The sequence below is a fragment of the Eucyclogobius newberryi genome, unplaced genomic scaffold (assembly GCF_026437365.1).
Source record: "Eucyclogobius newberryi isolate DKJ021-1_F unplaced genomic scaffold, fEucNew1.0.hap1 SCAF_1, whole genome shotgun sequence".
Taxonomy (NCBI): domain Eukaryota; kingdom Metazoa; phylum Chordata; class Actinopteri; order Gobiiformes; family Gobiidae; genus Eucyclogobius; species Eucyclogobius newberryi.
Window position 1 is genome coordinate 48,375,448 of NW_027315723.1, and position 13,818 is coordinate 48,389,265.

At 43.3% G+C, this 13,818-nt stretch overlaps 1 protein-coding gene across 1 annotated transcript; it reads left to right on the top strand.

Moving 5' to 3' along the window:
* Positions 1 to 952: 952 nt before the first annotated feature.
* pou3f3b (POU class 3 homeobox 3b) lies at positions 953 to 4,030 on the top strand. Its single transcript, XM_072447706.1, has 2 exons — positions 953 to 2,739; positions 3,029 to 4,030. The coding sequence occupies exons 1-2, from the start codon at positions 1,528 to 1,530 to the stop codon at positions 3,125 to 3,127; spliced, it is 1,311 nt and encodes a 436-aa protein (XP_072303807.1). The 5' UTR covers positions 953 to 1,527; the 3' UTR covers positions 3,128 to 4,030.
* Positions 4,031 to 13,818: the final 9,788 nt, after the last annotated feature.

The following is a 13,818-nucleotide window of genomic DNA, read 5'->3' on the forward strand; positions in this document are numbered from 1 at the left end:
TCTCCTCTGGTTCAGCAGGGACATTTCAGTCAGAGCCACCCAGAGCCACCCAGAGCCAAGGCAGAGCAAGTTTACTTAGAGCACAAGTTGTACACAGCAATTCAAAGTCTTTCACAGGAAAAAACAATATTAAAATCACAAAACAGAAGACATAAAAGGGAAGTGTGCAAATTAAATCATTTCAGTCACATGCACTAAACAAAACAGCTTTTAGCTTAGATTGAACATTGACAGAGTAGAGGCCTGTCTCACGTTTATGTCTCACTTTAAGTTGCATAAAAAACACCCAGAGCCAGAGCCAAACCAAACCACTCCTAAGTGTCTCCAAAAGCACCTGCATTTAGTCCTGAACTCATTTCTTATTCTGTTCCACAATCAGGTCAGGCTGCAGCATCACTCTGCACATTCTTATTGTGTCATTTCACAAACATAGAACTGGAATGGTTCCAGGGAGGGAAACCTGTTCACACAATATTCTACTGTTACTGTCTGTTTCTTCTGTTTCTTCTGTTTCTTCTGTTTCTTCTGGCTGATGTACAGTTTGGAACAGTTGAGCTCTAAACCTTGTGTTCCTGGGGCCCCTCTGACAGACCTGTGCTGTGGTCCTGTGCGTAACATGAACAGTAAGACCCCACATGAGAGCAGCGTGAGCGGCGTGTGCTCTGGTCTGGCAGGTCTGGGGCCCGGGGCCTGAGCCTGGGTCACTTCTCCTCTGGATCTCTCCACTTTTACTACGAGCCCGTTTTGTTTGGGCTGCAATTAAAAAGCAGCCAATCGGAACAGCCGGAGGAGGGCTTGCGATGCCCCGAGCCTCGGCTGTCAATCACGAGAGCTGCGGCCAATCATTGCGCACGCATGCACGAGGAGCGCACGGGCACGTTGGTGCGCGGTGTTGTGGGCGTGGCCTGTGCACCGTGAGGGAGAGAGAGCGCGAGAGAGAGAGAGAGCGCGAGAGAACAAGCGAATGAGCGCCGAGGCTGCGGCAGCGCCGCGCCGAGCCACGGCTGTACTTGAGCGGGAGTTTGTGCTTTGGCAGGTTTATACACATCAAAACAGAACAAAGAGCTCCACGGCGCACACAGGACAAGAAAGACTCAACTGAGACTCAACTGAGACTCAATGACAAACACCGGACTGTGCCGCAGCCTGCGCGCGCCTCTGGACTAACAACAAGGCACGGACATTTGCCTTTTTTATTACAAGCAAAGTTTGTTTGGGACACTGCGATTTTTCTGTTCATTTGGAACCTGAATGGTCCGCCTGTGCAAACTTTGTGCCTGGACTGCACGTGCTTTCAAAGGCTCACAAGGTGGAATTAAAGTGTATCATGTTGTAAAGCGCGGACCGTACGCAGCTGCTGCCTCGCACCGTTTGAAGTTTGGCGTTTTTACGCACGTCCATGAGACTCGCCAAAAGCTACCCTCACTTTGAAAGTTGAATAATTCATGAGCTACAATTCTCCTGCTCCAAACAAGTGACTGTACAGGGAGGGGGGTTCTCACAAACATATTCATAAGGGCTGACGGCATGGCCACCGCGGCTTCCAATCCTTATCTGTCCAGCAATAGCATCTTATCCTCCGGATCCATCGTGCACTCAGACTCGGGCGGCGGGGGCATGCAGCCGGGCAGCGCTGCGGTCACGTCGGGCTCTGGGGGTTACAGGGGAGACCCCTCCGTCAAGATGGTGCAGAGTGACTTTATGCAGGGTGCTATGGCAACGAGTAACGGAGGACACATGCTGAGCCATGCGCACCAGTGGGTGACTTCTCTGCCACACGCCGCCGCTGCAGCCGCGGCTGCCGCTGTGGCCGCGGCCGAGGCGGGCTCTCCGTGGTCCTCCAGCCCCGTGGGGATGACGGGCAGCCCGCAGCAGCAGGACGTGAAGGGCTCCAGCAGAGACGAACTGCACACGGGCACCGCGTTGCATCACAGGCCGCCGCACAGTCTCGGGCCTCACCAGACGCACGCCGGAGCGTGGGGCAGCGCCACGGCGGCGCACATCAACTCCCTGTCCGGGGGACAACAGCAGCAACAGCCTCTCTTGTACTCGCAGCCCGGAGGCTTCACTGTGAACGGCATGCTGAGCCCGGGCAGCCAGAGCCTCGTACACCCGGGCTTAGTGCGCGGGGACACCCCGGACCTGGAGCACGCGCACCATCATCACCACCACCACCAGCACGCGCACCACGCGCACCACGGCCACAACAACCACGAGCAGCACTCGGACGACGACACGCCGACATCGGACGATCTGGAGCAGTTCGCCAAGCAGTTCAAACAGCGGAGGATCAAGCTGGGCTTCACGCAGGCGGACGTGGGGCTCGCGCTGGGAACGCTCTACGGGAACGTCTTCTCTCAGACCACCATCTGCAGGTTTGAGGCGCTGCAGCTCAGCTTCAAGAACATGTGCAAGCTCAAGCCACTGCTGAACAAGTGGCTGGAGGAGGCCGACTCTTCCACGGGAAGCCCCACCAGCATCGACAAGATCGCGGCGCAGGGACGCAAGCGGAAGAAGCGCACATCCATCGAGGTGAGCGTCAAAGGGGCCCTGGAGAGCCACTTCCTCAAGTGCCCCAAGCCCTCGGCGCAGGAGATAACCTCTCTGGCAGACAACCTTCAGCTGGAGAAGGAGGTGGTCCGAGTGTGGTTCTGCAACAGAAGACAGAAGGAGAAGCGGATGACGCCCCCGGGAGTGGGAGCGCAGACACCGGAGGATGTGTACTCTCAGGTCGGCAATGTGAGTGCAGAAACACCGCCCCCCTCCATGGACTGCAAACGAATGTTCAGTGAGACATAGAACAGCACAGATCCTATTTTATATCAGACTATCGGCCTCGTAGCCAAATCTTTTGATACTGTGATTGTGAGGGATTATGAGTGAGACTGCAAATGTGTTATATTTTTCAGCAGACAAATCTCAAAGAAAAAACTACCTTTCCCTTTTCCTCCCAACTCCCCAAACACGCACCTTCTTCAGGCCCTCAAATGTCTTAACCTAAAAGGTACCTTCTGCTTTTTTCTTTCAGGGCCATTTTTTAGTAGATTACTTAAAAGATGCAAGTGAGGCGAGCGACCAGAGGGTGACTACCACAAGCTCATTCCACCAGGTAATTTTGGCGCATTAAGGACACCCCCATCATGCAGTGTTGTGCTTCTCTTCTCCCTGTTCCGATGATCCCTCCTCATGTGTGTGTTTGAACAAAGGAGCAGGCTTTTGTATTTGTAGAAGGGGCTGTGCGGGACTGTGCGCGCCCCGTGCCACATCAGCACTGGAGACACGAGGACACCCGGACACGAACCATCAGCCTTCAGCTATTTGATTTGTCAGAGGTGGACTGTCTCTCTCATACACACACACACACTCAAAACCAGGATTAGGATTTTGTTGTTGTTTTTTTTTTTTCATCCCTGAAGCCCACGAAAAGGAAAGAACCAGGACCAAACCAGGACTGTCTCTGTTTTGAATCGTTATTTAAAAGACTTTGGCACCGTGAGTGGAATTTTCCTGCCTTTTTTTCAACAAATAGAGCTTAAGACATTTGCAAAGACTAGCTGCACTTATTTCTGAAAATGTGTTGCCAAGTGTGACTGAGAAAACACTATAATGCTGCCCTTTCTAAGCAGTATTCTTTGGTAGGTTTTAATAAACAAAACTGTGTAAAGCCGGCAATAGAGAACACCAGATCAGATTCTGGTCTGACTTATTTACGTTCTATTTTTCACCAGAATGACTTGTTTTAATATTTTATTCGGGAATACATAATTATTCCAAATGGTAATTTATTTTTCTCTCTCCCAGGAACATGTGTAAAATGCTTTCTCTTTTGTTCTTAAATTTAATTTGACTTCTTATTATTATTACAATTCCTTTAGTTTTTTTCTAAAAGGAGCACAATTCATCGTAAGCTGACCGTTGTTCTATAGGTGATAACTAAGGCTATATTTTGATGTGATCATTTGATTGTAATTTAATTTTCAGTAGTGGTTCCGTACGAGCTGATTGAGACAATAAATTTGTTAGACTGAAATGCACGCATCTCTTCTGTCTTTTGCCATTGTACTTTTGCTTTTTGGAGTTGGTCCGTGTGCGTAAAAGCTCCAGCTGCTCCAGACGCACGAGATGAAAATGGAGAGTGTGTTTTGTCCCAGGCGCGCGCTCAGAGTTTCGTGCAAAAACAGCGCGTTCAGGGTCAAAATGCTGTGCAACCCTTTGTTTATTACCGTGTAAAACAATGTGTGTGGTAAAAGTCACATTATATGCTGACCAAACTGTGATAAAAGGCATTTAGCATGGGACAGGCCTCTGTAATGCTGCTCTGTTTGTTTACGTTTGGCATTTGTTCAGGCCTCATACCTTCAATATGGAAATGCTACAAAAGCTGTGTTTCCAGTCCAAGGTTTATAGAAGATGACAGAAAATGCAGTCTAAGCAAGTGCCAGTGATGTAAACAAAGTTGTAATGTGGTGTATTAAAATGGCCGCTGTGCGTAAAGGGGCCCGTGCAGGTTAGAGCTGCCCAGCCCGGTGTTAGAGCTGCTCAGCCCGGTGTTAGAGCTGCCCAGCCCGGTATGAGAGCTACTCAGCCCGGTGTGAGTGCTACTCTGCCCGGTGTGGGTGCTACTCTGCCCGGTGTGGGTGCTACTCTGCCCGGTGTGGGTGCTGCTCAGCCCGGTGTGAGTGCTGCTCAGCCCGGTGTGGGTGCTGCTCTGCCCGGTGTGGGTGCTGCTCTGCCCGGTATGAGAGCTACTCTGCCCGGTGTGAGAGCTGCTCAGCCCGGTATGAGTGCTGCTCAGCCCGGTGTGGGTGCTGCTCTGCCCGGTGTGGGTGCTGCCCAGCCCGGTGTGAGTGCTGCTCAGCCCGGTGTGAGTGCTGCGGTGAGGCTGTGTGCTGCTCGGTGTGAACCGGGAGAGCGCACTGACAGCCGCGGGAGCAGCTGGGGCACTGGGTCACTCGCGGTTATTGATTGTGTCTCTTGTGCACTTTGCTGGAGATGAACGGTGAAGCGCTGTTGACATGATTCATATCAGGAGAGCTCTCTTAAAGCTGCTGTGAGCCCGGGCTCAGCTCAGACCGCTGTTCCATTCCTGCAGATGCTTTGTGAGCACAGTTTCTAATGAGCTTTACAGCAGTTCTCTTCACGTTAAAGGCATGAAATCTTCACGGCTGCGCGTAAAACTTTCTTTCTCTTTGAGTCGTCTTACTCGCCTATTCAGCAAAACTCACAAAACGTGTCTTCTCGCTGTTGGATTTGAATTTCGCGGATGATTTCCCATACTAGTTGCCTAGCAACGATTTGAATGTTATAGAGAAGTAGGCATCATTTTTCTTTGTCTCCATTAGTGAAAGTGGCAGCCCCACACTCTCATGTAGTGTCAGATGTTCAGAGCTCGAACCTAAACTATAGAGTGACAGAGCTGGGATTTCTGCTTTTTCACTCAAACAGACAAACACAACACACTGTGGTCTGAACTGCACGTCAAGAAGCCCTATTATTGGGCAAAGGTCTGAACAATTTTATCAGTGCATAATATGTTGAATATAATAAATTAAAAGAGCTGACCATCCAAACCAACTTTACGCAAAAGGTCGACATTTGTAAAGAAATCTTATTTAAGGGCCAATATTATCTTTTAAGTTACAAAACGGAAGAGAAACTCAAATGCATATATTAAACTCCTTCCCAAAATAGGCAAATCATTTAAGATGGTGGTTGCATGTAATATTTTCTGTTAAAGAGTGATAAACGTATCACGCGTAAACCCGCACAAACAAACTGGGCCTGGGCTGATTCTGTGCATCCAAGAAGCTCATTAATATTGTTTTATTACAATGGCCAGAAACACGTGTTAGACATTTATATGCAAACTATTCAGAACCAGGGGTCACGTCCCCACACAATTGACACACATGATATCCGTTAATACTCTTAAACGTTTCCAATAATTGCGCGCACGTGTCGGTCCGTGCGGGGACCGGGGCTTTCGTTTCACGCGAGTAAAAATAGCAGGCTGCTATTCTGTTCCACTCTTACCTTTCCTACCTTGACACTGGCTCATTACGCATGCAGCTCCAGTGCTCCTCTCTGTAGCAGTCACATGATAAGCCCGCTACGCTCCCCGACGCACAAGACCTTCACCGCGCTCCAGCCCTCACTGCTGCTGCTACCAAGTTAACTCCAACAAATCCCATCCAGACCTGCCTGAACATACCATCTTTAAAAAAAAAAAAAAGGAAAAAAAAGAAGAAGAGCCCTGAGTGTGCCAACAGAAATATCCCAATCTGAGGACAGATTTTAGTGACACAAAAACGAGTTTAAATCTCATAATGGGTTTTGATCCGCCTATTCTCCGACAGCTTTGCCTTTTTCATGCTTCTTCCAAACCGCGTTGGCAGCAGCATGACGCACGCGCGCGCGGCCTGTGCTGTGCAAGGGCCTCGGAGCACTTTGCTGTAGTGGGGTTTCAGCGCGTGTTTCACTTTTGCACGTGAATTTAGCATGTTGAGCCCAGCATATGTCATGCTATAGCGCGGCTCATCAATCACTCACGTGTCACGCGCCAAGTCAAGAAAGCTGCAGCGTGCAATCTATTCAAATGACCTCTAATCACCTGTAAGTTTGCTTTACACATCCGAAATAAGCCCTCGTGAAACCGTTTCCATGCTACAAGTCAAATGTTTTTGCTTTTCTTATCACTTATCCGTGAATCTTTGTGGTAAAATGCAGTTATGAAGGATAAATCTTGTAAATGCATGACTTTTGCGTAACAGCGTGAATTCAAGGCCTTTTGTCATACCCCGTTTCCAAACGGTTGCACAGCATTTTGTGAGAATAATCAGTGTCACGCACGTTGAAACTAAACATTTAACTTTGATTCTACGCAGTACATTCTGTTTTTGTTCATTGGCAGGAGACAAATGCACTTATAGTCAAACATTTTAAATAAATGATGTGTATATTTATGCCTCACGTGTCCGTTGTTGTGGTCACTGTAGCGCACCGAAAACCGTTTCACGCACGCGTCTCCCTCCGCGTCCTCATACTGTATTTACTCCACGTGTCGAGCGCATGAATATGGATTATTTCCGCGCTCTTCTCCGCGGGGATTCTTCCTGTTCCACCGCGTCCTCGTGGATTTATGTGAGAGAAGAAAGAGACAAGGAGGCGAGGCGAGATACCGGCGTCTGCTGCGGGATGACAGTTCTTTTACAGTAAGTACACAGACTCTGCTCACGTGACTCACGTTACGCACACTGTCATTATTATATGGAGTTTATGATGTTCACCGAAGTTCACTGCATTACACGTGGCTTGGAAAAATAAGGGAAAAAAAGGTGTTTTTATTGTTTTTTTTGAGCCATTATTATCATTATTATGTGTGATTGTATAAGAAAAAATACAGGCTCATTTTAGGTTGGTTATTCAATTATTTATTTCCCAAAAATGTACAGTTAGCCTTAATTTTCTGTACATGAATTTGATTTAATTTTCCAACATATATATTGTTTTTTATTAATACGCCAAATTACAACTGGTGTGTATTTTGTAACGCACCTAGGCCTATATTTCTATTTAGTCTAGTTTTAGGTCACGCCAGGCCTAAAGTTAGAGTTAGTTAAACAAAAATGCACCTATAAAATAATATCGGAGGTAATTGGTTTGGTTTGAACTGGTTTGGACACGTTTTTACGGTGGTTTGGACTTATAGGTCCTGGTTTTACTCTGGTTTAGTCCTGACAAACTGCACCAGGTCCGGACTCTTCTAGAACTTGAACGGTGCGCGCACACGTCCAGGTCCTGAACACACCTTCACCACCTCCACCACCTCCACCTCCACCACCACCTTTAGTCAGTCAAATTGGTTTTATGGGACAATAAAACATAATATGTATATCAACAGGGTAAAATAAAATACCCTAAACTAAAATATTTGGCTCGACAACTTTTAACATGAAGAACACATTTTTAAGACTTTAGTTTATGTCTGTGTGAAGTTTCATCATGACTCAAATCCAACACTTTTGTCTGGAGCAACACACGCATATCTAAGGTATAACAATATCATGACAAATATATATATATTGTCAACACAATATAATACGTCAAGAATATCCAAGATAAGTGTAGGCTAAAATGTAGCCTAAAAGCTACATTTAATGCTTAAAGATGGATTAGCTAACATTTAGACTAGTTCATGAGGTCAAGCTACATGATATTAGCATATTTAGCAGTAAATGTTGTTCTATTTCATTTTCACAAAGGGTTGGCGTTATGTAGCCTACACCTAAGGCTCTAATGGACATGGCAACTGTAGGCCTACATGCATTAATAGCCACAAATAAACATCAAAAATTACACACAAAGGCCCCATTTTTAAAGAATAAAATACACTATATATCTCTGTGGTGGTTTTCAATAGGTGCACTTTGGTCTAAACTGATTCAAATTCATTTGTCTGGTATAAATAGTAGTACCCAATGAGATTTTTTTTCTTTTGTTTTTCTTTTTGTTTTTTTGAATATTTCTTTATAAAAAAAAAAAAAAACATTGGCCTGTTATATCCACACTTCCTCCTCATGTTACACCGGAACAACTTTTCCAAATGTTGCCAGGCCCATAAGAGTCAAAAGCATGACTTACTCCTCTTGTAACTGTCAGAATCGCTCCATTTAAAATCAGCTGAGAGGCTGTAAACATAAACTGCATGTATCATTATGCATACACTTTACATAATTCTCCACAGAGTCATCTCCAGTGGCGACATGGGACGTGTTTGGGGGCTTGTCCGGCCTTACAGCGACGCTTCGTGGCCGTGTGTGGTACTGCGCCGTGTTATCTTACAACATCATCTGCTTTCATTTACAAAACATGACATTTAAGATGGTTCTGGACTGGATTAACGTTTTAACTTTTAATTTAGCTTCTTCTAAAGATGAGAGATGTCCTTTTATGTTTTAAGCTTTTGTTTAATCATCTATAAAATGTTAGATATTTTCAACTCTCCAAAGACTTTTTTAGTTCTGGGATTTAACTTTCTTTATTCTTTTACACATTATACTTCTTTGCGTTTCTGTTATAGCATTAATTATGTGCAATTTGATTAATTTGTGTTTTTAACAGTCGATTAAAATACATAGTTCCATGTGAAAAAATGATTATACTTTATTATGAAACTAATTTCCTCTTGACTTTGACTCTGGCAGAGCCGAGTTACACAGAACATGAACATGAGACATCAAACACGCCACGAGAAAGATACTGAATTCAAGTTAAGTCAAAATACAAATTAAAATAAATACTGAATTTAACAATTGGCAATTATATTACAAATATATTGTATATTTTTAACTGTACATGAATGTGAAGATACTTATACTTATAAATGGTAAAATATAAGAATGAGCTTATGCTGACTTCTAGGAATGAATTCTATGAAACGGAAACATATTTTGGCACAGGTGATTTAATGAATACCAAAATATATATATTGAATATGAGTCAGAGTTTCAGATATTGTAGAAAACCATGAATATAACAAGCAAAAGACCTTTCGTTTCAAAAATAGATGAAAACATGACGATGTTGGATAAAGATCAGCTTTAAAATAACTTGTATTGTATTTTACATTTCAATGGCAAAGTTTAGATATTTTAATGCATTCATGTAATAAAAGCAGTTATAACAAGATTATTCGAGTACAAATGTTCAATCTTTATTTGTTTATCTGAAAATCCTTGTACCATTCAGAACCAAATCTACAAGTTTTCACAAGATTTCAGGGCGTCGCTCATTTGCAGAACTCTCAGTCCTCTGTGAGATAATTGTCAACTAATTAAGTAATCATATAATCATTTCTTGCCTTTACACAGACTCTAACAATGTCATGTGCTGTGAGAAGAGGTTTTAGCTTTCATTTAGCCAGAGCAGGAGTGACACGTTTGTGATCTTAAATAAGTCTGTAAATAAGATCCATCACGATGTCCTGAAGCAGCGACACCTCCACCAAATGTCCATCTGATAGTTATGGGCATGTCGCGTTCTAAAACAACTAATTGATTAATTAAAGATACATGATCAGCAAAATTATCATTCTGTGTTTTTAATGTATTTATTTATCTTCACTGGTAAGTTGTCGTGTTTGTTGGACACAGTCACGTCCATCAGACATACAGGACATGAAGTCTTTGCAAAGTCGTGCAGAAGTGTGCGCTCTTGTCTGGCCGAGCAAACATGAGTATAGTCCACATTCATGCGTGTATTTTAGTGTATAAGTATCTGGATACAGGGTACACGATACGTCTCCTGATAAACCTGAGAGGAAGTGTCCTGATACATGGATAACCTTTAAAACCAGTGTTACAAGTTTACAACATTAATGTTTTTCTTACAAATGCTTTGTAATTTCATGATCACAAACGTCACAATGTCTTAAATATGAGAAGTATTTTATGAATAATTCACCCTTCAGCTTTCTATAATTCAGCTTTAATGCAGCCGTCGGTTAATACAGGTTAATTATTGGCTAACGCAGCGATTTAGCATGAATTGATGTTGTTAGAAAGTATCACGATACACATGTATGAATACGTGTATGTATCACCATGGTTACTTTGAGAGCAGTCCTAGTATAGCCCGACCACAGGGTTCTGGACCGACCTTTGCCCTCTCCTGTTCCTCTGCAGATCCAACTACAACACGCTCTCAATCCCCATGAAAGAAGGCCCAGGCTCTGCTTCACCGGTCGCCACGGTAACCAGGAAGCTAGTTAGCGATCTTTCACTTGGTCTTGTGCTGTTTATTTGTATGACACACAGGAGACAGATCTGGAGTGCGGAGCAGAGTACAATCGCACCCGTGGGTGGGACCCGCCACTGATTGGGCCCCTAATCATTCCAGCTTCAAGTTGACATTTAAACGGTAGGTACGAGAAGAATGTGCGTGATTTGGGTTTCACGAGTGCAGAGGGAAATATTATTATGTGCAACTGTCATTAGTGCCACGTTTGGTAATCAGAATTTTGCAAAAGCACAGATTTGGGACGGTATAAAAATGTGAAAGAAGAGGTGCAATATGAGTTGAATACATTACAACGTGTTATATTTCTGTCACGTGTCAAAGCAAAAGGCACAAAAACAGTTTCCAGTGTACATCTACTGACTCTAATATTAGTATTATTATTTTTTTACACAAAATTTAAATGAAAAATTAAAGTCAAGCTTTTGTTAATTCAATTCCAAAATGGGAAATTTGTACTTTCAAAAGGAACATTTTTGCAGAATAAAGAAATCAAAAGTATTAAAAATCTGATTCTATTCAATAATCTAGTCACGGAACTCATTTGAAGTGTTGATTTAAAAAAAAAAAATACATAAATAGGACAACATTTTAGAATGACCTTGTGCATTTACAGAAATATAAAAAAGTTGTGTTTGGAAAATTGTCTTTTTTAAATCATTGTTGTATCGAAATCAGTTCGAATGATCAAACCTATTTCTTAGGACGGAAGTCGAGTTTGAAATGTCAGTATCGTGACACTGATCCACACACATCATCCATTAAAAACACTGTGAAGTTCCCAATGCTCAGGAACAGGCTCGATACTCGATACCTATTTCAATACCACAATAATGATAAACAAATGTTCCTTTAAAAAACAAGAGACTATTTTTATTAACACAATGTCATTTTTAACAGAAAACAATATGATTTTCTTTATGTTATTGTTTGGTCTTTTACTGCTTCTGATAAAGCTCAAGGTCATTCTAAAACAAAAGGTCAGATATCTTTAGTATCAACATTAAAGTATCGACACCAATTTGTATTTGATTTCCCGATACTTTTGACAACTCTAGATTCATCTGGTTGAGCATTTACTTTTGTGACTATATTTCCCAAACTTCTCATGATGGACTTTGTTGTACTTGACTTTACTTTGGGCCGTGCAATCAATGGAATTTGAACTGAGATCCATTCAATAATCTGTCTTTTTAATGCAGAAGTCCACAGCCAATCCAGACTTTGAAGGAAGAAATCTGACTATTTAATAAGACAAAATGACACGAAACTAAACAATTGCGATGGGCAGATATGAGGGTAAAAATGATGACTATTGCAAAAGTTCCTCTCGATCTCCCCTGAAACTCCCCACGCGTCCGGCTGGGCTCACGTCTCCAATATTTCCGTGTCCAAAGTGTCAAAAAGCCAGTGAGCGATTCAAAGAACTGGACGCCCACAGCCTCTCGCTGCCGTGCCAACGCTGCCAAGAAGCGAGCGAGAGAGAGAAGCTTCACTGTGCGCCAACGATGACTTGTAACCTCCAAAAGTGGAAGATTCTCCGATGCAGTGCCAGTACTTTGTGTTCAGGAGGACACATCACGCAGAGGATCTTAAACAAAGCCTTTACAGTGCGCAATCATTTATACATCCTACAAAAAAAGAGAGACAAAGTGTGCCAAGTCTTGTTCTTGGGATAAGACATGAGATGGACAGATGGCACCAAGAAGAGGACGAACTGTCTTTTCTTATATCATTCATCTGTCTGGCCCGGCGTTCTCTAGTTTTATTCTTAGCGTTCTTGAGTCCCATATTCACACGTTCATTCATACATTTGTGTGAGCATCCATTTATGAGTCAGTGACCGCACCGCAGCGCCCGGCGACCTTCCTCCTCGTCTTGTAGAAGTACTTTCGTCGGCAGAACCTTAATAGAGGATTGGCCGATGCATTTTTTGGGGGGTGAAACGTGCAAACTCAAGACGGAAAAGCCCCTCACACGTCGCAATGGTCAGTCTGCAACGGTTAAATGGAATAATTGTGTAATAATTTGAATTACTGTTGATTGTCGATATGTGAGTCATACAGAACGGCCACAACGTCACAATGAGGTGTAAATATGAGTTAAGAATTCAAACAACGAGCTGGTATCCAAAGGCAGTTGTGGACTTCTAGAATCCTCCCAAACCTAAAAGAAGGAATAAAAGCAGCAAAGAGAGTTGAAGGGAGTGGGTGGTATAAGTGGGGTAGGGACATTTACATAGGGTTTAATAATCCATTTTAAAAGTCTCAGCGTACAATAGAAATAATCGTCAGACTTATCAACTAATGAAAAAAATAATTGCTGACAAGTTGACTCCTGAAATAATAGTTGCTGCCTTATGACTTAACCATTCAAGTTTTGTACAGTTTGATTAACAGTTTGACTGACCAGTGACCCTTTTATATGACCAGTGACCCTTTTGTATGACCAGTGACCCTTTTGTATGACCAGTGACCCTTTTGTCCTGCAGCAGCGTGTAACGAGGACACAGCCAAACTTGAAGTGCTCATAGATCTCATAAGCTTCAAATAAAGCCTTTCAAAAAGCTCACGTTTGAACCTTTTTTATTGAACGTTTTCTATTTTAAAGGACACATATTGCATGATTATTATTATTTTATTTGTATAGTTATTGTGCTTTTAACACGCTCTTGACCTTTATTTTAGCACGTCATGTCCAAGAACTTAAAATCATGTTTGAATTGAAAAGCACAATACTGAAGGTCAGGATCGGCGTGAGGATCAGCAGAAGGAATTACCACAGAGAAATGTAAGAATGCAAATGTAATGAATGCAACTGGAGGCAGACATGCTCTGAACCTGAGAGTTTTGTGAGGTTCAGAGAAGGACCTCGTAAACAGGGTGAATGACACAAGAGTGAATGAAGCTAAACACAACTCCAGGTGTGTTTATGTGGAGGGAACAATGTCAGAAGAGAGTTAACAGCTCAAAGATGAAGTGTCCTTTCATCACGGCAAAGTTCACCGTGTCCTCTGTTTTGAGC